This window comes from Alosa sapidissima, chromosome 19 (genome assembly GCF_018492685.1).
Source record: "Alosa sapidissima isolate fAloSap1 chromosome 19, fAloSap1.pri, whole genome shotgun sequence".
NCBI lineage: Eukaryota > Metazoa > Chordata > Actinopteri > Clupeiformes > Clupeidae > Alosa > Alosa sapidissima.
The window spans coordinates 28,147,843-28,173,143 of record NC_055975.1 but is presented as its reverse complement, the minus strand read 5'-3'; the positions used below and the strand labels follow the sequence as shown (position 1 = coordinate 28,173,143).

The 25,301-nt window shown below is 44.6% G+C and overlaps 1 protein-coding gene across 1 annotated transcript in view; it reads right to left on the bottom strand.

Annotated features, from left to right (window-relative positions):
• Positions 1–25,301, bottom strand: part of ccdc85ca (coiled-coil domain containing 85C, a) — a 49,410-nt gene that overhangs the window by 4,673 nt on the left and 19,436 nt on the right. Inside the window, exons 2-5 of the mRNA XM_042072160.1 lie at positions 12,631–12,704; positions 6,773–6,877; positions 1,740–1,835; positions 45–143 (exon numbers count right to left, since the gene is read on the bottom strand). Coding sequence (XP_041928094.1) covers positions 45–143; positions 1,740–1,835; positions 6,773–6,877; positions 12,631–12,704 — 374 coding nt within the window. The remainder of the gene's footprint in view (positions 1–44; positions 144–1,739; positions 1,836–6,772; positions 6,878–12,630; positions 12,705–25,301) is intronic.

The window sequence follows — 25,301 nt, the reverse complement described above, 5'->3', positions numbered from 1 at the left end:
AGAGAGAGAAAGAGAGAGAGAGAAGTAAGTGATAAGCTCCTTACGTTACACATCTCTCTGACGATGGCCTTTTCTTTTTCACTCAGGTCTTCCTCGTAGTCCTCAGGGATCTGCCGGTCCAGGTTCTCATGCACCTCAAGAACCTGTACAAACAAAAACACAAGGAGCGATTGAATCAAAAACTCATTATAGTCACAACAACTTCATTAAACGACTTAATTTAACTTCATTAAATTATTTATATCTAGGGTTTGACACTGACAACTGAGTATTTTTAACCTGTGTAGAAGACTATTATTTAGTAGACAAACCACTTGGTGGCACAATTGTACGATCTCTAGTACAATTTACACCCCCAAATCAGTTGGGACGTTGTGTAAAATGCAAAATAAAAACAGAATGTGATAATATACAAGTCTTGTAAACCCATACTTAGCAGCAGAAAGGAAAGAGACAGAAATGTCAAATGTTGAAAATTAAAATGTTGACTATTTCTTGGAAAATACAGTATATGTTCATTTTTAACATGTTTAACATGTTTAACATGTTAACACAACATGTTTCAAAAAGAGTTTTTGAGGATGAAATGTTGTCCCATTCCTGCTCGATACAGAATTTCAGTTGCTCAAGAGGTATTCTTATTCATGTCTTTCCTTCCATTACGCACCTAATTTGACAGGTCTGAACTGCAGACAGGCCATTTTATCACTCTTTCTCTGGTTTTAATGCAGTGCCATCTGAGGTCCAAAAGACCACGACCATCAAATATTGTTTTTCAGCTCTATCGCTTATTCGCAAATATTTATCTGGATTCTCTGAATATTATATTTTAATATTATGTCCTGTATTATGTATTATGTTATGAACTCCCCAAATACTAAACAAATATCATTCTCAACATTTGATATTATGTCTCTGTCCTTTTTGCAAATAAATATGAATTTACAAGATTTGTACATTATTACATTCTGTTTTTATTCGCATTTTACACAATGTCCCAACTTTTTCTGATTTGGGGTTGGGGATTAATTCAAGAAAAGCCCTTAAAGATGTAAAGTATTTGTCTGAGGATTGAATTTAAGATTACAAAAGACTGTGTGCTTGCTGAGAACATGAATAAATAAGCTGCTTGGTAATCTCACCAAAACTCTTGACACAAACAGAATATTATGCAACATAAATAGAAGCTTGTTCACTTGTTTACAAATCATACACACAATAAATAACAACACCAGAATTTGTACTTTGAGGAAAGCGAGTGCTTACTAGGCTCTTGACACCACCAGGCAAACGGATCTTTGCACCACTGAATTATGGGAGTTACGTAAGATCGGGAAGGAAGACTATGCAATCCAATAGGCCTTATTTTAGGACCATTTTGAGGAAAGCTAGTGTTTATTTGCATTCTGAAGATCCGATCGAGGTTTAAGGTTACGAGCTGATTAAAGTCTCAATCTCAACTCAACCTCAATCTCACTGCATAGACCATTTAGTCAGGGGCAAGTGTGTGCAGTTTAGTGGGCTACTCGTGCATGGAGGGTGTGTGAGATGTGGTATGCCAGTCCTTAAACTTTCTGCACTCTAATCCTCTGGTAATAATATTGATTGATGTAGTATTAATTGCTACGTAAGGACTCCTCTGCATCGTAGCCTGAATGTTATTCCTCATTGTCGTAAGTTGCTTTGGATAAAAGCGTCTGCTAAATGAATAGATGTACAAGGAGGAAGTGAGGCCTTACCTTCATGGCGTGGACCATGGCCTCAGGCTTCTGGGCAGGGGGCAGGAAGGGGGTGGAGGGGGAGTTGACCGCTCCGGCTGGGCCGTGGCCAGAGCCCTGTACACAGAGGAACACAGGAGCATGCTGACGTTCAGAGGAGACGCATGAAAATCACACACGGGGCAGTACTCACACATACATTATTTCTATATCAATCACACACGCACACACACACACACACACACACACACACACACACAGAGAGGCTATATCTGTATTAGACACATATACACACAGTCTCACACACATTCACTCACACACACACGCACACACACACACACACACACACACACAGAGAGTGGCTATATCTGTATGAGACACATATACACACAGTCTGTCACACAAATTCACACACACACACAAACACACACACATTGCCAAGCCCCCATGCTTTGTGATCCCATTGACCACAGTAGATGCACATAATGATGTTGGTGTGTGCTCCATGTCTGTCTGTGTGCCCAGGCGCTAAATGGGTTAAACCATCTCATTACGGCTCATCTCCGCCTGTGCCCAGGCACCAAATAGGTTAAACCATCTCATTACGGCTCATCTCCGCCTGTGCCCAGGCACCAAATGGGTTAAACCATCTCATTACGGCTCATCTCCGCCTGTGCCCAGGCACTAAATGGGTTAAACCATCTCATTACGGCTCATCTCCGCCTGTGCGCGCCGCTACGGGCCCCCTGACAAAGGGCCCTTTGAGCGCGCGGGACCCCGCAGAGGCCCTGTTTAGACCCCGGCCTTTTCAGTTCCACCCTAGCGTTAAATCCACAACAATCGTCCCTGGCATTCCGTCAGTGAGGCGGAGGAGGAGGAGGAGGAGGAGGAGGAGGAGGGTTGGAGTGAGAGCAGGATGAGGAGAGTTGGGGCGCCTCTGGCCATGAGAAAATGCCCCAGCGATGCTCACTTACAGCTGGCAGCGACGACGGCCGAGGGGCTGGGTGGGCACGCACGCACGAACGCACGCACGCACGGGCACTGGCCCTGGGGATAGTGCCCACAAAAGGAGGCCATCGCCAGGATTGACCGGGGCAGGAGGAACATGGCCTCGGGTCACGTTCAGACATGGCAGGACACGGTCATTAGTGGAGGCTGTGATGGGAAGGAAGGGAAGGGGGGGGGGTGTCCACCTCTCGGAGGAGAAAATTGCGCTGGGACTGGACTCAGAGTTAGGGATTCCTTGGGTCCACTTGTTCGTCGCTAATTAAAGCGCTGGACTGAAGCTGAGTCACACAGGCAGGCTTCAACAAATAACTAGCTGATAGCCATAAGCAGGTCATGAGCAAATGCACCAATGAGTGCGTATCAGTTCACCATCTCAGACTCAGAGCTTTTATTACCAACGTCTATTAGACACGTCACCTGGTCAATATGATGATTTCTCTTTCCTTTTAAAAACACACGCCAATTCTACACTGTTCTATATGGAACTCCACTGACAATCGGTCAACCCGGGTTCCATTCTTGCCGTTGCGTTGTGTCGCTTTGGTTGCGCTCTGTGTAAAGCTAAATATCAGTCAACTTTTTAACTGTAACTCATGGGTTTGTCACCGCTTTGGACTCTGTAAGTGATGACCGTCCAGTGTGATGGGGCTCTACTGCAGGTAATCATTTTATTTGCAAAACTACGTTTTGGTCGTTCAACCTCGAAGGACCCAAGTGTAATTTCTGAAAAAAAAAAATCACCATTTTTAAGAGAAACAGATCACAGGGGTCAGAAGAACGGCAGAAGTGGTGTGAGCTGGTGTTATGTGCAGAGGTGCACGGAAAGGATCAAGTAAAAGCACATCGGCGCTGTGCAAGGCCACAACCCACAAAGCCTCACCAAGCATCATTAAATATCCTGTTCTGACACTACAAACTTTAATACTGCAGAGTGCAACATCTAACATGGGAGAGGGAGAGTGTAAATCTGAGATAGATAGATAGATAGATAGATAGATAGATAGATAGATAGATAGATACATAGATAGATACATAGATAGAGAGGGAGAGAGATAGAGAAAGAGGGTGAGAGAGAATGATAGATAAAAAAGTGGATAAAGGGAGAAAATTATAGTGGAAAAACAAATGACAGAGATGAGAGAGAGAGTGAGAGAGAGAGGGAGAGGCAGAGAGAGGGTGAGAGTGAGTGAGAGACAGAGAGAGAAGTGAGAGATGAAGAGGAGGAGTGCTGGTGAGTGGCATCAGGACTGGTCTGCTGGCGCTCCATATGGGCGCCGACAGCCTGCTGGTGACTCAGCTGAAGTCCAAACGGGCGGCTAAGCGCCGCCTGCACCAGAGCACTCTGCCAAATGAGATGGAGAGAGAAAAAAAAGACAGGAAGAAAAGAGAAGAAGAAAAAAAAAACACTTTGCCTCAACATGGACAAATCTGCCTCACACAAGCCGGCAGTGCCACCAGGACCCCCAGCTCATGCCTGAGCATCATCACAGAGCTTCACTGCAAGGCAACCGCTGACTCCACAATCGCACCACGACAGCAGCTAATTAATAGTGCCTCTGTCCACTATGAGGAAAGCCAAAGGGCCCCTCAAAAGCAAATCCACTAAGTCCAATTAAACTGCACTAGCAATACATAAAATCCACTTGCAGTACACACACATACACACGCGTATGTACACACACACACACACAGATTTCAGACAGACAAACAATTCATACAGCTAATGGGATGGATAGAAGGGGCAAAGCTTATTTTCCTCTGCAGATTATAGAAATCATAGGACCAACAAAGGATGGACAATCTTTTAAGGGCCTTTCCTTGTCCATTCTCTAACCCAACTGTGAGCAGTAACAGTATAAAGCGTATCAGCCATGCTTCATGGGTAACACACTCCAAAGCATGTTCACCCATTCAGTTCCCTCTGTCACATCATGAATGTCTTTAAGGTTTTATTCTTTCCTTTTTCACACTTTGTTTGTGTTTGTGTGAAGGTGTTTGTGCCATGTTTAATGACTTCCAGAACAAACATGATGATATGGATCAGACACAATTCAAAATGGAACATGCAAAAGCAAAAGTCTGAATATCTGAAGTGAGGCTCCACATCACTAAACAAGGCAAGAAACATACCGGTATATGAAATGCAATGCTGTCTTTATACTGTATGTCAAATTCCATGACAGACAGGCATGCTGGCTAGCTAGAAACATTGTCGTACACCATATAAGATTCTGAGAGCTGCAGTCATCTTGGCTTATCTTAGGCACGTTATCACTCTGTAGATAGGCAGAAGAGTGTATTATGGCGCAGGTTATTCCAAATGGGTCACACGGTTCTTTGAGGCTGTGGGGTGCTTGATGGACTAATTTTAGCTCTGTCTCAAAAGGAAGAAAGTGGGTGGAGGGCACCCCCCCCCCCCCCCCCCCAACACTTGACATCATAACCACTCAGGTAACCCTTGACGACAGTCACAGGCCTCACACAAAAGCCTGGAGGAGCAGCCGTGCCTTATTAAAGCCTCATCCACCGCTCTCGTTTGAAGTGAAAGTTCAAAGCCATGGTAATGAGCTCACGGGCCAAAAGACAACGACGGCGACAGCAGAAGCGACGACAGCAACAGCAATGGCAGCCTTCACTGTCTTGAGCCATCAGCTCATCCTGCACTCAAAGTGAACGGATGAATGAGACAAAAGAGAAGGGGATGAAAATAAATAATAAATAAATAAACAAATAAATAAATAACGACAAAGGCTTTTGACGGTGTGCGTCTTGTGCGGAGCTGTGTGGTGTCCCACTCTAATTGATTTCTCCCGTGTGTGGAAACAGGAGCTGTGTGCTGAGGCTCCAGGGAGGCTTTGTGAGGGCCGTGTGGTGTCTCTGCATGGCTGATAAGCTGCCTGATTAGCTGGAGTGTGTGATGCTGATGACCTTTCAGTGCAGGAACAGAACGGAACAGAACAGAACAGCCACACAACAATGATGGCCCCCCACAGAGAGAGAGAGAGAAAAAGGGCTTTCAGATATAACCTCCGGAGTATATGCACAGGTTTGTCAAACGGATCTCCTACCCTTCGGATGATTCAGATATGATGTTATCCTGCGGACCTTATACTGACCTTATACGGACCTATGTGTGAACGGCATACACGCCCATTACAGAATCTCCGTGTGGTTGTTGAGTGAGGGGTGGGGGCTTGTAGAGTTCCCAAGAGGCGAGATATGAAGATGAAAGAGTAAAAGTGAGGGTAACAGTGAAACCATGAAAGAGAGACAGTGTGTGTGTGTGTGTGACAGAGAGAGAAAAAGAAAGAGAGAAAGAAAAAAGAAGGAACGATATAAATCACACACACACACACACACTCACACACACTCATAAAAACCTGTAGGTTAAGGTGCGTCACAGGAGGCTTTGGAGGAGGCAAAGCCAACATCCATAGTGGACAAAGCCCACATAAGAAGTTGAAACAACAAAGTACTTCATACAAAAGGCATCCTGGTTGGCCCCTCGCATTGCTTTGATATGTTGGGAAAGTGACCGGGGCATGTTACTGTGGCCAAGTCCTGACCAGACTGAAGGAGGGAAACTCTGGAGCGATTGGAGCAGCAGATTAAGGTGGATGATTTGATTTAGAAAACAAAGAGACTCTGAGGAAATTACATCTTGTCACAGTACCATGATCCAAAGCTAAACCCTTCCTAGCCCAGTGCCTTTTCATGCCTGGGTCACCAAGCCCTAATCTTCTTGGGTCTAGTTCCCCAACACATGGACGGAAACAGAGAAACAAACCATTTTGATCACACAGTCTGTTAAAAACAAATAACATTGCAACTTAAGAATAACATACTATTTTAGATTGGTTTATTTATTAATTATAAGCAGAAGCTTCACTGCAATTGATATAACTAATTGGCTTCTGTACATATTATTGTTTTATAAAGTTAGTGGCCTGTGGATAAGCAAAGAGGAGGTGTATTATTGTAAAATCAAAATGAGGGGCCCTGGGTTGAGTCCTTGTAGATGCTGGACATTGATGGAGTGTACGTACGTTCTGCAGAGCCTCTTGGTAGTGGGCGAGAGAGGCCAGCTGGGATTCGGAGTGGTAAATGGACAGCCCCTTTTTTAGCGTCTTCAGATCTCCCACGATCCCTTGCTGCAGACAGAACAACACAGGGTATGGTTAAAGGTTATCCATCAGAGATTAATTAACACTATTCATAGCATATGGTATCTTGTTGAAATTGTTAGGAATTGAGATAAAGACAATATGTATTGAATAACTTTTATATAAATTTTAATTTTTCTATTGATTTTAAATACCAAAATAATGTCAATTTGACCCGAACAGTCTGAAAAAGTGCAACATGTGAATACAAGGGTTAAAGCTAAACATGGCGAAAGAAACCTCAACCACCAATAAAACTGGTCCTAAGATCAGCCAATCATATCACTTAGACCCCTATAGGTCTCATGTACTTTGTGCTCTGTGCTTGAAAAGTGCTATATGAATAAATTTTATTTGTATTATTATTATTATTATTATTATTATTATTATTATTATTATTAATGGTAGCCAGCTGGTCTGTAGCCGTGCAGTTTGTGCATTGTGTAAACCTCCCTCCCGACATATTAAGACTTAATTGCTAGTACGCTCGACTCCCGATCCGAGGTGCTGCTGTTTGCGGTTTCGCGAGTCTGGGCGAGTGCATGGCTGAGCCGTGCGGTTCAACACAACGCAAGTTACACGTAGATACAAAGGTGGCAAGAGTGGAGTCAGCATGGCAGGCAAATTGGGAGAGTCCATTAGGAGACTGCAGTGAGCAGTACTGCGTATAAGGGGCAGTGGTAGCTCAGCATGTTGAGGAGTCGTCGGGTTAGAGCCTGGCTCCTCCTGATGCTGTCGAAGTGTCCTTGAGCAAGACACTGAACCCCAAACTGATCCCACTGTGCAGGCTGAACCTTTAATGGTAGCCTCTGCCATGAGTGTAAGAGTGAGTGTGTGTGTGAATGGGTAAATGTGAGGCATGAAATAGTGCTTTGAGTGCTCAGGTGTAGAGGAGTAGCATTTAGCATTTATGATTCTGACTGCAGCATATGTCACTAAGACGAGCAGAGAGTAGGCTTTCTCCACCACCCAGGAAGAGACTGAACATGTCAGATGAACCTATAGTCAACTCTGACTTCAAAGGAACATGAGAACATAACAAATCATCCTGAACTCTGCAGCACAAAGAAGGATTAATAATGTAGGAAGTTATCAACACCAAACATACACATCTCCATCTAACACCATCTTCTTTAACTCTGCTCATGGTTACACTTATGTTAAGACAGACAGGATTACCTCCAGTAACAACAATATTTTACTGTCAGGAGTCATGACATGACATGAACTTGTGTGCCAAAACTGAGGTGCACACAGCATCTGGGAGCTTATATGTCTGTCATTGTACATTCCACAGTGACGCAAAAGCATTTGACAGTAATTACAGTGTTGTTAGTATCAAATTGTTCTCTATTTACCAAGTTATAAGGAAAAGTCACTATGAAGTTGGATTGATGGTATGTCAACAGGACATGTCCACACCTGACTTTACATGGTTCATTAAGGCTCCAGCTCTAAACTCCCCATCTCATGTTTTATTCAACAGGAATAAGACTCCAGCTCCTGCATCAACACTAACAGACTGTGCTACTCTATGAACACCTGTTTCCCAGTGCCTTATTTTTAGCATGGCGCACCATGTAAACAAACAAATTCCGTGATTTAGTCTTTTAATTATGTTGCTTAGAATAAGCCATAACGACTAGTTACTGTTTGTGCATGTGTGGCTGTCTGATACAGATCACTTCCAGGTCGAGTCCATATTTATGGTGTTTTTGGCTGATTGCTGACAGCCAATCAAATCACACCCCTCCCTTGCATGATTCTGATGAAATGTGTGATTTGGCTGGACTTAGACTTTTACATACACACACACACACACACACACACACACACACACACACACACACACACACACATATCTGAATACACGCACACACATTCATGCATACATACAAACACATAGGCACATGCACTTGCATGCATGCTAAGCCCACATGCTAAGCCCACCCAAGCATTGTGTCTTGCCCACTCAAACAAAGGCAAGAATTTGTTTTCAGTTGTGCATCTGTGCAGTGTGCAGTCTCAAACTCAGTTTGGATGTGGATGAGTTGGTGTTGAGTGTAATAGTAGCCAGCTGGTACTCTGTGCAGTAGGGCTATGTAGATGTGCGAGCTAACCCCCCCTTCTAATGCCTTAAAGGAACATGCTGGCCATTTTTCACATAAATCTCTCTTTCTCAAAGTCACTGAGTGTTGTCGGTACGAGAAAAAACCCTGATAACAAATCAGTGCTACCAAGCTTGAGTTGCTGCAGCCAAGAGCTAGAACAGCCAGGCAGCTACAGGGCTACCATATGGGGGGGGGGGGTATATCAAAATGCATTTTAAAATAAAGTATAACATACCCTAATTTTAAGTGTATCAAAATAAATTCCAAAATACATAGCCATACCATGTATCAAACTAAAATACTGTATTTTTGTATTTTGAAAGTACTAAAACATAAAATACTCATTGAGCAATATATCACTTTGCAAACCTTCCATATATGTCTATTTAATCTATTCCTTCATCACTGCACTGACTCTTTGATTAAGTTGACAACTGATTAAGTGGACAGTGTTTGAGAGAAACAACTTTTCTCTGCCTACGAGATATGCCATAACCTGCACACAGTCAACAAATCAATATGCTGACCTGCCTGTTACATCTCATAGCCTAAATACCGTATGAGAGATGCACTCAAAAAGTCACAACTGAACTTGTCAAGCGGTACAAAGTCTCTGACATCGTCAGTGCATGTGTGTGAGCAACCTATAAGTTACTCATCTTGCACTGGCTCATCTTCCTGAATCTCAATATTATGATCACAATAAGTCTGGGCAAATTATTAATTAAATAATTTTTTCCTCGTGTTGCTTTAGGCGATCCATGGAGCTACTTGTTGCAGGGCAACCACATAACCGGTTCAACGTATTCCAATTGGATAATTAAAGTTCTCAAGAAACTGATGATTAAAGTTCCCAATAAATTTGAGGTTGGTTTGTGTGTGAGAAACCTACACGTTACTAAGTGTGCACTAAATCATCTTCCTGAATCTCAATATTCTGATCACAACAACTCTGGGCAAATTACAAGTCAGCACCAGACAGATGCTGCATTCATAGTTTTGCACTTTTATGATGTTCTTGCATTACCAAAAGCAGGCTATTGGTTTTACCTAAAATATTTCCCAAATATTTCTTCAACAAAATAAAATACAAATGACAACATACTATTTTGTATTTGAAATGCTTATTATCAGAAATACTGCATACCCCTGGCTGTTGGCTGTAGCAACTCGAGCTAGGTAGTAACGATTTTTTTTGTGTTTGTGTTTTGTGTTTATGTCAATTTTGATCCAAATTGACCACTTTGCTATGTTTAAATAAAATTTCCAAAATGTCTACCAGCCCATCCAAATGTACAGCAGTAGGCTAGAACCGGGCCTGATGCAAAGACTACTCCAATACAACACACTCAAAACAGACATTGTCACTTTGTAAGCCTGTCCAATTGTTTTCTGCATGGCTGGGGTTGGCTTTAGTCCCTACCACTAAAATTCAGCTTCAAAGAAAAAATGAATTCATTCACTGAAGTGCACCTGCAGTGGAGAAACATCAATCCATTCTCCCCTAATAAACCAACCTCAACAACAGACATATTCAAGCAACGTCAACTAAATATCCTGCTCAGAATTTTTGGAAGTATTTATTTCCTACTAGAGTGACGTAAATGAGATGATTTCCCTATGGGGGGTCATAAAGCACAATGGCATGTCATGTTTCTCACACTCTCCTCTTCAACTATGTGCTGTCAGTAAGTCACACAGCACAGTCAACCACACACAGCACACTCAAACACACTCAGCTCACTCACACACACACTGCACACTCACATACACGCTGTACACACACACACACACACACACACACACACACACACACACACCCCACTCAAACCCCTGCAGCATGAGGTGAAAGGGAGATGGCACAGGGCCAGGAGTTCAAACGAGCGTCTGGTGCAGAAGTGAGGGATGGGTTTACGCTCCAGAGCACCGCATCAAAACACATCCATCAACGCCGCCGCGCAGCTGTCCCCACTCATCAGCGCGGAATGACCGCCTTGAGGACGCCTTCCGTGGCTCTGCTCAATTTTTGAAACATCACAGCAGCTCTTCGTGTCACCGTGAACACAACACCGATGGCTGCGTTCGTCTTTAGAGCCGCGCGTGTGTGTGTGTGTGTGAGGAACCAGGCCAATCTGTGTCTATTCCTCTGGTTTTTCAGGCTCGTTTGTATAATCTGCTTGAGTGTCGAGCTGCACAGAACGTGAGCTTGGCATTTTTTGATTTCTTCCCAAACTGGTTCTCAGACACAAAGGGCCATTTGTATGGAAATCCATTTTTGCAGCTTACTGTCCATATCAGCACTTATGAGTGCTGTTGTGTGCAAACAGACCATAATAATACTACATTCTAGGGGATTACCAAGGCAGCGACTTATAGAGTCAGCCAAACATATTAGTTAGTGTTGCGAAAGTTGTGTGTGTGTACAGTATGTGTACTGTGTCACGTGTGTGTGTATGTGTGTGTGTGAGTGTGTGTGTGTGGTGTGTGTGCTGTGCGTGTTGCTGTGTGTTAATGACTTTGCCATTAATAAATGGTGAATTCATTACCGCCCCAGCCATGTAAGTCATACAGTATATTCTAAGTGAGCTGTGCTGGGAGATGGAATGCTCTTCCACCATGGGGAGGGTATAACTCTAACTGTGGACTCCATGTCTGTTTTACTCACTCTGATGCTGACTCTGTTGGTGTGCTCTGTTATTTTCCTACACTGGTTTAGTCTGGGACACAGTGAGACCCAGAGCTGCCCCTGACAGGAACCCAGGCTGATCTGACCCAGGGTCAGAGGCTATCTACATCTATGGAGGTGAATCCACCATTGGGGTTCAGAGATGTAAGCTGAACTATGGCCTCAGTAATGTGTGTGTTTGTGCGTGCGTGTGTGCGTGCGTGTGTGTGTGTGTGCGTGTGAGTGTGTGTATGTGTGTGTTTATTGCTGTCTATCTAAGAAGGTGAATCTGCCATTCGGTTGAGGCCTCTATCAAGATAACTGGTAAAAGAATGTACATATTTAACACTTAACTAAATGCAATTTAAGATCTAATATGGAATTTCTAGAAATATATAAGACTTTTCAAGGCCTAAAATTAATTATTGATTATTACATTTTAGACTTCTTAAGACCACAGTAAACCCTTTATCAGGATAAGTCTGGAGTAAATCTGTAGGGTCTGACCCCCTGTTGTCTCTGCACTGCAGGTACCAACAAGTCCATCAGCTCTGGGCATGAGCGTTAGATGGCAACGCTTTACAGGTCACCTACACCTCTTCCTCTTTTCACGGCCTACAAGTACAACATTGCTTACTGTACGCCGTACAGTGTACACTGTGCAGGTTGGGGCCAATTATGAAAAGTGAAAATGGGACCCTTTGTATTGCAATGTTACATCTTTTACCGTAAAAAGAGAGAAACACTCTTACAGTACTGTAAAAATATAGAAACCCTCTTAACTTCAGAAAATACAGAATTATTTAACATCAAACAACACTCGTGACATTGCTAAACATCCAGGTGTGACTCCGCCGTTACCTAAACAACACTCGTGACATTGCTAAACATCCAGGTGTGACTCCGCCGTTACCTAAACAACACTCGTGACATTGCTAAACATCCAGGTGTGACTCCGCCATTACCTGTGCCAGCAGCTTGTTTTTGTCGTCCTCTAATATCCGAACTTTGCTCTCCAGTTGGCGGATGTAGTTCACATCTATGAGAGAGGAGAGATAAGAAGGAAAGTCAGACAGGTAGAATACACATGCAACTGCTAACAGAACTGATTAAAAGTCAAAGACTTCCCAAACAACTCAACTCAATCATTCACCATATTTCATAATTTTTTTATTTTTTTATTTCAAAACTTAAGCAACTACCTTACTGTTAACACAAGATTATTGGATGTTCTCAGGAGCGTCCCAGTAATCCTTAAATTGCTCTGTTTTCTATTAAGTGCTGACATACAATATCATGGAACACCAGCGGGCGCTGCACCTGCAAAACCTCGAATCAAAGCCATCTGTCAAAGCACAGGAATTCCTTATGAAAACGAGTAACACTCCCCAGGGCGAAAGCCATTGTGACTGTCTCTTACAGTAAATGTCTGCATTCTCATATGAAAAGGCCCAAAGTAATCTGTCTGTCTCGCTCAGGAAATCCCCACATTTGAAGGCAAGACAATATGCTCTTAGAGGAACACGGTTGAACTGGTGCAACAGACAGTGAGAGACCTCCAACACAAAAAATCCCAGGGGATGTAAGGAGGAGCTTTACATCACTTTACAACACTTTGCAACGCTTTACAACTCCCAAAGCACTCTGAGTTTGAATATGATTTATTATCCAAGACAAAAAAAACTACAGGTGCAATCACATACATCAGACAAACCACTGAAGTTTGATTTACCTTGTGTTTGCAAACCAGTGATTCAGAGCAGATGTGTGTGTGTGTGTGTGTGTGTGTGTGTGTGTATGTGTGTGTGTGTGTGTGTGTGCGCGTGCGTGTGTGTGTGTGTGTGTGTGTGTGTATGTTGCATGTCTATGTATGTGTATGTGTGTGTGTGTGTGTGTGTGTGTGTGTGTGTGTGTGTGTGTGTGTGTGCGCATGTGTTACATGTGTGTGTGTGTGTGTGTGTCTGGTAGCCTCTGACCCAGTGGAGCGGCGGTCCTGACTCCTTTTCCTGACTCCAGCTGGGTTGAGGACACCTCGCCCTGGGAAGCCCTGAGAGGCTCTCCTGCTCTTTTGCTCCTCTGGCTAGGCTGCCTTCACGCTCATTAGAGCTGCATTCCTCCCTCCATCCCTCCCTCTCTCCCTCTCCAACATATCAAGACATCCACCCATCACCATCCCACATCTCAACAATCTGTTTAACTGAACAGGCTTTAGGTGTGCAAACAGCAAACTCAAGCCAGTAAATTAATGACACACACACACACACACACACAGAGAATGTGTGTGTATTTCTGCATGAGTTGTTGAGTAAGAACTAGAGTGTGCCTGACAGAGTGGTGTACAAAAAAGACATTCTGACAGAGTAGTGTGCAAAAAAGACATTCTTTCATAAATGATTGATGTTACTAATATCTGATGCAACACCAAAACACTGACTAATGCACACATTCATTCAAGTGGAAACATTGAGTTTAATCAAGGTGAGATAAGGATCTAGACCAGATGTGTGTCCACATGTACGAATGCCTGTGTGTGTGTGTGTGTGTGTGTGTGTATGTGTGTGTGTGTGTGTGTGTGTGTGTGTGTGTGTGTGAGTGTTTGTGTGTGATGGCCAGGGAACCCCTTGAAGTGTGTCTGTGAGTGTGTGTGTCACTCCAGGGTCAAGCACGCCATGGCCCTTCAGAGTGTTTAACGTGGATTAGTGGACCGTGTCGCTGTCTTTCTTTCACATAGCGACAGCAAACACACACACACACACACACTTCTTTGAAGTAGAGTGACCTCCATAATGCCACACCTGTTTGTTCAATCTCTCGCTGGAGATGTGGGCTGAACTATGGCCTCAGTAATGTGTGTGTGTGTGTGTGTGTGTGTGTGTGTGTGTGTGTGTGTGTGTGTGTGTGTGTGTGTGTGTGTGTGTGTGATCATGTGTGTGTGCATGTGCGTGTGTGTGTGTGTGTGATCATGTGTGTGTGTGTGTGTGTGTGTGTGTGTGTGTGTGTGTGTCACCGTTTAGGACTCTCGGCTCTGACCTTTGTCCCGTGAGCGGCCAGCCTGCCAGCAGATCGTAAGAGAGCGTATAAACCCGCGTAACCTGCAGCAGATCCGACCAGAGAGCCAAATCAGAACGCCAGCTCTCTCCCCACCTCATAAAAAACAAACCCCACATGACATACTGGGCACCATTTTGTAGCCCTCTCTGACTTCATGCCCTCGTCCAGCCCCACATCACCACCAGGGGTCACCACTGTCCAGTCCAAGCAAGCACCTCTCCAACCACCACAGTCCACCCACAGACATGATTCAACAAACCATCAACCAACAAACCAAACATCACTGCCTATGAAAGTCACAGCCTTTCCCCATCACGATAGCCGCCAGTGTGGTGTGGCTTGAGTGATGGTTAATCCTAGTCTGGCGATGGGATCTCTTCGTACCCTGGAAATCCAGAGTTCTCGCGAGAGCACAATGGAATTGTCTCTGCGAGACACTCTGGCAAAGAGCAATGATGCACGTTACTTTTATCCCAACGTTCCGGGGAACCAGCTAAACTGATGAAGACAGAGCTGCAACGTTGGAGGACAGTACACATTGGTCGTAGTGTTAGCCGATTGTGTCGAAGTCCGAAATCATTCAGAGTAAACATGGTCTAGTGTTATCCAATTGCGTGCAGTGAGATTTTTAAATGCATGCTTGTTGCCGCCCCTCGAGTTAGGCCATTACATTGCTCTTTGCCAGACCCTTAATCTTTCTAGATTATCAGGGTCTGGATTTTTCAGGCTACTCTCTTCGTGGCGTGAGATAGGAAACGGCAAGCGAGGCCGTGTATAGTGTGCTATTCAGTGAGCTGCATCTGGCTGGACTGCAAAGGACTGACCAGGGCCGGGGCCCTCTCGTCTTAATCCTCTTTGCCTTCCTTGTGACCCTCTAATCTAACTACAGCACATCTGATCACCTGACCAGCAGCCCGGGCCAGCAGCACCCAAGCCGATTAGCAGAGACGCCCCCCCATAGGTCCAGCTCACAGAGAGAGAGAGAGAGAGCACAGAGCAGAACTACCGTCCCATATTCAGATGGACACAGAGCAGAACTACCGTCCCATATTCGGATGGACACAGAGCAGAACTACCGTCCCATATTCAGATGGACACAGAGCAGAGCAGAACCAAACGTCTCATATTCAGATAAGAGCAGAGAGCCAGCAGCACAGAGTAGAACCAAAGACCCGACTCCCAGGTCCAAAAGATAATGTTCCAGTGTTGACAGTGTGCCCATTTCAGAATCACCACCAGTCTAAATGGACGCACTATCAGAACCAAATTCCCTGCTCACCAGTCTAACTTACTGGACACACTATGCTATGCTGTATACCAGCACTGAAGGATTCATTCTCAGACTGAATGAGCGCCTTTATGTCACAAGCAAAGGGTCAATTCCTAGGCCCAACTGAAACACAATATATCAGAACCAATGTCTTTGATCACAGGCCCGAATAAAGACAGTATATATCAGAACCAAAGAATCCATTCTTAGGCTGAACGGAGCAGTCTCACTGTTTATCACTGTTCATCAGAACCGGAGTCTATTTCTGAAGTTTCAAAATAAACACAATTGCTGCGCAGCTGAAGCCAAAGTCTCCACGACTCGGCATTCCAACAGTGTCACTGGCTACCTGGCGTGGTCTCTCTCTCTCTCTCTCCGACTGTAAGGCTAGACTGTGTATTGTCCCACCACAGGAAGCAAAACAAAGCAAATTCATTCTGAGACTGTTTCAGAGCAGCTTCATCTCTCCCTCTCAATCATGCATGAGACTGAAAGGAGAGGATTTAATCGCCCCCCCCTTTCCTCCCAACAGCAGGGCTCCGGGTTTAGTGAGGTAGGCTGCACGTATAGAATAGAATAAAAAGCATATATAATCAGGGCAGAGGATTAGTTGAGACATTTTACAAATGCCTTTGCATTGCCATCAGTGGGATGCAGGCCGAGGGAGGATTACTTTGAGGAGACGCACACCTCGACTCATAATGGATGCACAGAGAGACACCGAGAGAGAGAGAGAGTGAGAAAGAGAGCAACAGATAGATGAAGAGAATGACTGAATGAGGGAGACAGAGAGAGAGAGAAAGAGAGAGAGAGAGAGAGAGAGAAAGAGAGAGAGAAAGCGCGAGTCAATGACCTGAGAGCACATCTCTATGTAGACACCCAATGACGTGACACTAAGTGACACAAGTTGACCCTTTGGATCAGATTCAACAGCGGAGCAGTGGAAGACGCAACCACAGTGACCCAGGTAGCTCCACCCCCTCCCCCACCCCCAACCAGTCCAGCCCCACCCAGTCCAGCCCTGCCTGTCCCTGCCCTATCTTGCTGCCATTCTCAGATCAGCTCCAGGCTACAAGCTCTGAGCTCTCTGTGTAAAGTCACCACAGAGCTTCACATCACTGCCACGGTCCCTGATGCACCACCACACACTAGGGCTGCACCCTCTGTGGAACATATCTAATTGTGATTTTTCAGATATTGCAATTTAATATTTGAGATATCATTTTTGAAAGTCCAACCTCGGTTCAATATATTCCAAATTTCGCTTTACTGTAAGATGGGCCACTTCTGATTGTTGAGCATGCCTAGTGCATGAGAAGAACAGCACTTCTGATTGGCGAGCATGCCTAGTGCATGAGAAGAACAGCACTTCTGATTGGCGAGCATGCCTCATTTTGAATTCAATTAACCCAGAGCTCTAGAGAGAGATCTATCTATAAGGCTCTGAATGAACCTAGATATTCTTTAGAATATCTTCTTTAGATATTCTCCAACATTCCAGTCACACCGGTACCGGCTGAAGGGTTAACCAAACCCTTTTATTTAACAGAACACATGCAGCTCACGCAGCATAAACACACAGGGCTGAAATGAACACCTCTTCTTTTTCTGCCAACACCTCTCTCTGTGTTTGTGTTACTGTGGGCTACATGTGTAAGAATGACCAGTGACCTCATCCTCCCAAGGTGCTGTTTCAGCGCTAGCAGGTCCTCAGGGTTTATTTCTAACATATTAAAAGGCAGTTATAAGGTAGTATCTTGGGAGCACAGACTCGATACGTGTGGAGATTTTTCTCACAAGGACTGAGGCCAGCTTCTGTCTGAGAATGCATATTTGTTCACTTATTCCAGAATGACCAGGGTCACAGCATTGAAAACCACTGATTCTGATTCATCAATAATCAATTTAGATATTGGAGGAGATGAGGTTAAAAACAAACCTCACACACAAAAATGTCCTTCACACTCTCATTCTTTATTGCGTTGGGTCATTAACCCCCCCACAGAGGATCAATTGTACACACCTCTTAGTCTCCCCCATTGTGTCAGTGTGTGAAAAAGTGTGCGTCACACACCTCTCGTGAGAAGAACAAATTGAGTGTGGCCAGATAGACGACACAAACAAGGAACAAATCCTCCAATACACAGAGTAAACAGCATACTCAAGGGTGATGCTGAAACAGGGATTAATGATTGCACACTCACGGAAATGAGAGGGGAAATAGCATACAAGTGAGACTTAGCAGAGAACAAACAGACTAAATCGGGTGGTTGAGGACCTTCTGGAAAAAGGGAATTTATTATTATTATTATTATTATTATTATTATTATTATTATTTAATTTTCCTCTGGCTCAAGATTCCTTTACAGGAATCAACCTATCCTGAATGACCCTCATCTTCCCAGAAAACTTCACAAGGGGCCCGTGTGCATGGCTGAAATAACTAATTAAATCAGCTAGCTACCTCAACCTCCGTCTCTCAGGGACGCAGTCATGTAATGGAAGAAAAACAACCGTACAGGTCCTCCCCTGGAGAGGAGGAGAGGAGAGGAGGAGAGAGGAGGAGAGGAGAGGAGAGAGGAGGAGAGAGGAGTGGAGAGAAGAGGGGAGGAGAGAGGAGAGAGGAGAGGAGAGGAGAGGGGAGGAGAGGAGAGAGGAGGAGAGAGGAGTGGAGAGAAGAGGGGAGGAGAGAGGAGAGGAGAGGAGAGAAGAGAGGAGAGGAGAGAGGAGGAGAGAGGAGGAGAGGAGAGAAGAGGGGAGAGGAGAGAGGAGGAGAGGAGAGAGGAGGAGAGGGGAGGAGAGGAGAGGAGAGAGGAGTGGAGTGGAGAGGAGAGGAGAGGAGAGAGGAGAGGAGAGAGGAGTGGAGAGGAGAGAGGAGGAGAGGAGAGGACAAGAGAGGAGAGGGGAGGAGAAGAGAGGGGAGAGGACAGGAGAGGAGAGGGGAAGAGAGGACAGGACAGGACAGGACAGGACAGAAGAGGAGAACTCGTCCCGTACTGGAAGTCCAGGAATGATTTCAATTACTGCAAGATGTGAAGGTGGAGGAAAGGCAAACAGTGCAGTATTGTTCCTCCGGCCCTCTGGAGGTCCCCCCAGCGCTCAGCAGTTCGCCTGTAACCTGAACCTGTGCTGACATTTACAGGGTGGAGTGTGTGTGTGTGTGTGTGTGTGTGTGTGTGTATGTGCATGCGTGTGTGTTTGTATGCATGCATGCTTGTGTAAGAGTGTGCAGGGTGTGTATAGGAAAGATGGGGGATACCAGTGGCCAACAGGAAGGGATCGATTGCTCCTGCATGCATATCAGCCCATACTGCTTCACCAATGTGAGCTCCTCATCTCAGGGGAACTGGACTGAAGGTGTGAAGTGGAGTGGACAGAACCCATACCCAGGGCTCTACAGTGCGCCCATTTCACTCGCACATGCGAGTAAAAATGATGGCGTGCGAGTGCAAAAAAATATTTAGGCGCACTGAGGGGTATTCCAGAAAGCAGGTTTACTGGCTTAACTGGGTATGTTAACACAGAGTTAACGGTAAACCTGGGATTTCAGTTCCAGAACGCTCAAATATGATCAGGCTATGTAAGTAACTATGGTAAGATAGGCTCTGAACTGAACTGGGTATGTAAACCCAGAGTAAACGGTAAACCTGAGATTTCAGTTCCAGAAAGCTCAAAAATGATCAGGCTATGTAAGTAACTATGGTAACATAGGCTCTGAACTTAACCTGGTAGGGGGTAGGTTTTGTTCAGGTTATGTTCAATTATGTTCGGTTATTTCAGTGCATGTTCAATTAGGCCGCTATTTTTACACTTGTCACACAATGGCGTTTCATTTTGACGAAGGTCCGATTGACAAAGAAGCACAAAATCATGTAATATTCATCTGTGCAATTCACCGTGAGAGGGCGATAAGACCACAACATCACATGATAGCCTATCCATTCTTTTCCAAACGAGTTTTTCAAGAGCGCTGAATCCTAAATATAGGCTACTTGAAAAGCATTCTCCATCCCTACATTACACATGGTGGATTAGAATATAATAAAATAAATATTTAATGTAGGCTAGCTGGGAGTTTTTGTAGTTGGAGACGCAGAGCATATCGGCAAGCTGTCGGTCGGTGCGTAAAGTTTGCCTTGCGCTAAAGTTCCTGCGCAACTTCATTCGTTTTCCTGGACACAAACCCACGAGGATCATTAATGTGTAGTTTCACCAACTGGCAGGTCAGCATCACTTATTAAATCTTCCAAATGTGCACCGAAATGTGTCCAATAGGCTACCCATGCCTTTCGACATTCACCCTTCTGATGATGGAGCGCAAAAGTTTAACTTGGCCCACATCTGCAGAACCCGCGTTAAAATAGAAAATTACATTTGGGATTCTCAAAGAATTCTATGGCCCACTCAATCTGTGACAAGGTAGGCTAGTTTAAGAAAGCATCATTCAAAGCAGTCAATACAATAGCCTACGTGATGTCCAGTGAATTATTTAATTGTGCTTTTGACATTAAATAGGCTATCCTAAAAGTACGCATTTACACGGTCAGTTAGGCGCTTACATGTAAGTAGGCTATTGCTCTTTTTTTTGTTATTACAGTTCTCTCCTCCTCGTAAGCCTCGACTACTCCGCCTCTGAAAAATACGGTACTCTTCGTTTCACTCATGGTTTCGACTCTCAATAGATGATGCCTTTATAAGTTCGCCGTAAACGCGCACATCTAACACAGGGTTGATTGAACTAACTGGTAACCGGTGTTTTGGAACCGACAGCTCGGCGGTAGTCGCCACAGGTTCAGACAACCCAGAGGTTAAGTTTTATCTCAGTGTTTGTTAAACCTCCTTTCTGGAATACCCCTCTGGTGCGAATTACTTCTAACCATGTCAATGTTTGTCTACAAAATACACCGCAACATCAAGAAACATGGTGCAAACCATAGAATCACGTCGCGAATGCAGCATAAAAACTACACCTCCCATTAACGTTAGCAGTTTCGAGTTGTGACTCGCTCGTAGTCGCTTCTATCAAATCCAAGAGCACGCAGAAAAAGTGGAAAGTTAGACTAGCCAGCCAAGATGCGAAGATTGAAGAAATTAGTTCTTCTATCCACCGAATTCATCGGATATCGGAGGAACAGGATGAGATTCTGAGAATGCAGTGAGAGAAGGAAAGGTAACCTAACATGCCTTTTAGCCCAGTTGACGTATTGGCTGCAATATGCAAAATATAGCTGTAGCGAACAGGCACAAAAGTAGCTTCCCATAATACTCCCATTTTATTCAAGGGTAGAACGCTACTGACAACTCAGGCTTCCACGCATGCTTGTTTGTTTACACCGAATACAAGCTGAAGTGCAAAACCAAAGTAGGCCTAACGTTTGCCTACTGCCCCCATCAATGCAGATATTTCAAATAAAAAGTAAAAGTATAATATATATATATATCCTTGATTAGCCTATGTTGGGTTTTGTGGAAGAGAAAGTAGACTGTTTTAGTAGTAGTATTAGGCAGTATGCAGTCAGATAGGTCACCATGGGCATATTTGGATTAGCTAAAGATGGATTCACAAATAAATAAATTAGCCTACATTTGGCAGGATACTTGATATACTGGCTAAATGCAAATATGGCAATGTATTATATTTTACATTAACAAAATGTAGGAAAATAGAACAGACTGAAAATAAAGTAGGCACTGATCTTTAAAATCCTATTTCCTGTAGCCTAAATGTTGTCAGTCATTCTTAATATTCACAATTGGTGCACTGGCATGTTTAACTGTTAGCTGCAGTATAATGTTAGATTATGTGTAAGTTAAGTACAGAACTGACTGTGCGCCCAAATTTTTGTCTGTGCTCCTAAATTTTTTAACTTGGGCGCACAAGTGCTCCTGGAAAAAAATGTTAGTGTAGAGCCCTGAACCCATACCACCATAAAACTTCTGAAACACCGCAAAACAGCATGGGCTAACTGAGACTGAACTCTCATATTTCATGGTCCAACGTTGCAACTGATTCAACTGGCTTCACCAAGCGAGTCCTTAATTTGCGCCCCTGTAAAACACTGACCTGGTTTAGACCTGCTGGCACAGGCACACAATACTTTAGTATTTCCCCAAAAGTGTTCAAATACCAATTACCTTTGAATACCTCAGATCATAAAGCCCAAATGAAATGTTTACTGTTTCTCTATGAAACAGCTCCTGCCCACCACAGTCTGTGTTTCAGGTCCCGTCAACAAAAAGTGAAAATGATAAAATAGCATGTCCAACATGCCATTGCTCTGGCATCACTAAAGCTGCAATTAGAGCGAGACCTCCTGATCAGGAGGCTGGCTGGCATTCAGAGAATTCATCTGCCACTGGCATCAGATGCAGTGTGTGTGTGTGCATGTGTGAATGTGTTTGAGAGAAAGGGAGAGAGAGGGAGAGAGAGAGAGAAAGAAAGAGAGACAGAGAGAGAGGGAGAGAGAGAGAGAGACTGTGCCACTCTGGCCAGATATCAGACAAGCCCACGCTTGAGCAAACAGCGCTGAGTTGATGGCATCTGACGAAAGCCCATGTCAGGCCCAGAAGCAGCACACGGGGCTGTAACGGACCACTGAGGCGTCCCTTCCTTATCGATGACAGGCAGAGCAGGAGGTCATTCTAGGTTGTTCTCCTTGGTTCACCAACGTGAAGAGCATTCCAGCTGACTGCGGAAACATTCAGGACAATGAATGAAAATAGTAACTAACTAAACGCACGTAAAGCTCTAAAAGAGAGTGTGAGTGAGTGTGTTCTCCTAAAAAAGTGCATGGGTTTTGATTGGATCTATCTAATGCAATACTTTTCACAAATAAATAAAAATCTGGAACAAGCTTTTGCGATTTCAGTTAATTTCTGTTTAAAGGAGAATTTCGGGGATTTTTCACGTAGTCACCGAGGAGACGGTTGATAAAGCGTTCTAAAGCATCTTTGGTTCCACCTAGCTCCAGTTGCTGCAGCCAACAAGCTAGAGCTGCAAGGCAGCTACAGTGCAACACTCTGGGGGCATGATCATGAGCCCCATGTTCATAACCCCAAATGTTATACAAATATCCTCTCTCATTTATTACATTTGTCCACTCCAGGAACAGCCAGGAAATCTACATTACAACATATTCAGGGTGATAACATCCTTCCTTGATGGCTGACCTGTCATATTATCCAATGCAGTAACAGCCTCTCTCTCTCTCTCTCTCTCTCTCTCTCTCTCTCTCTCTCTCTCTCAGCACCGGTACCCATGAATCCATACAAATGCTGACAAACCACCTGGCTATTTATTACCGGATCTGATGAGAGAGATGATACCCTGTGCTGATGGCTTGCCTGTGGCCCATTACATCGTCTGGTCCTGTAAGGCCATCTGTACAGAATGGGGAATGGACACAGGAAACCGTGAGAGCAGGAGAGAGGTCATATTCCACAAGATCAGCAGTACGACTCACTGTCTCTACAAGAGCTCTCTGGCTCAGTACTCTGAGCCCGGTACCGTAGACATTCCCCCGCATTGTTACACATGCAACTGGTCATGTAAGGTGTGTGTGTGTGTGTGTGTGTGTGTGTGTGTGTGTGTGTGTGTGAGTGTGTGTGTGTGTGTGTGTGAGAGAGAGAGAGAGAGAGAGAGAGAGAGAGAGAGAGGGGGAGTGTGACTGTATGCGTGTGTGTGTGTGTGAGTGTGTGTGTGGGTGTTATCTTTGACAGAGTTAAGTTATGTCATGTTTACTACACATTACGTTGACACTGCACATGGATATTATAACCATCAAGGAAGAAATAAACTCACACAAACTGCAAGGCCTACATCTTATGTCAAGTTTTGAATGGCTACACTTCCATAAATGAACATTTTTAAATGCGCATCTCAAACACACAAGCTTCAAGGTTTCAGCCAAGCAGCACAAGCAGTCTCTTCTCTCTTCTCTCTTTCTCACACAGGGAAACACACGTCAGAGCAAGGAAAGGAAACAGAAGGAGGAAGGCCTTCAGACGACGGGAAAGGTCATATTTCACCACATCACAGAGTCAGAGACGGAGAGCTCTGGCCCTTTCAATCCCCAGTCTCCATGTTAGGTAACTCACAGCCATTTCTCACTGGCCTTGGAGTCCAGGAGATTCATTGTGACCTGCCTGTCAGACGGACGGGGGGACGAGGCGAGGGGCGTTTGGACATTTCAGCGCAGTGACGGCTATTAAACAGCGAGGTTGTGACCCTGTCGGAGGACACACTGGAGACGGCAGCGCAGGCTGACAGCTCTTATGTAACAGTTTACACAACAGCCAGCTCCTCACAGCAAAGCAAGGGCATATACAACAGCCAGCTCCTCACAGCAAGGCAACAACCGCCAGCTCCTCACAGCAAAGCAACAACCACCAGCTCCTCACAGCAAAGCAAGGACATATACTTCATTGTGACAGCTTATGGAGGAGACACTACACATGCAACTATCCAAGCAAGATGGATGCTTATGAGGCTGATGAGGAGGAGAAAACTGGATGGATGGATGAATGAATAAAGGATGAAAGGATGGATGTAGGATGGATGGATAAACAGATGGATGAATAGATGGATAGATCACAATCTGTAAAATGGATGAAAGAATGGCTGTATGACTGGACGGATTGGTGAGGTGAATAGGCTTGTGTGTCCAGCCGTGGTCGAAGATCACTGCTGTCACTACCGATCTCTGTTTGCGTTTTTGAGAAGAGCAGCGCAGCGCTGAGGGGGGATGAGTAAGCCTATAGACACACACACACACACACGCACACACACACACACACACACACACACACACACACACACATGCACAGACGCACACACACAATTACACACACACCACTTTCTCTCCCCCCCTCTCTCTCTCTCACACACAAATATACCCCCTTCCACACAAACACACGCACACACACACACACACAAACAACTACCCATCATTCCTCAACTCTTTCTTTGCTGCTGCCACGGCAACCTCACCACAGCTTCTTGGCCCAGCACAGATCAGCACACGTGAGATGTAGAAACACATACACAAACACACACACACAAACACACACACACACAAACACACACACAAACACACACACAGACACACACGAACACACACACACACACACACACACACACACAAGGCCGTAGCCAGGATTTTTCAAATACCGAGGTCAGGGGTGTCGCTAGAAATGCTAGGAGGTTCTTCCGAGCCCCCACCTCCACCCCCATTTTGTCAACAACCACATATATGTGTAGATTGTAACATGTTTTGTTTATAGCTTGAACCAACACACTTTTCCACAATATAATTT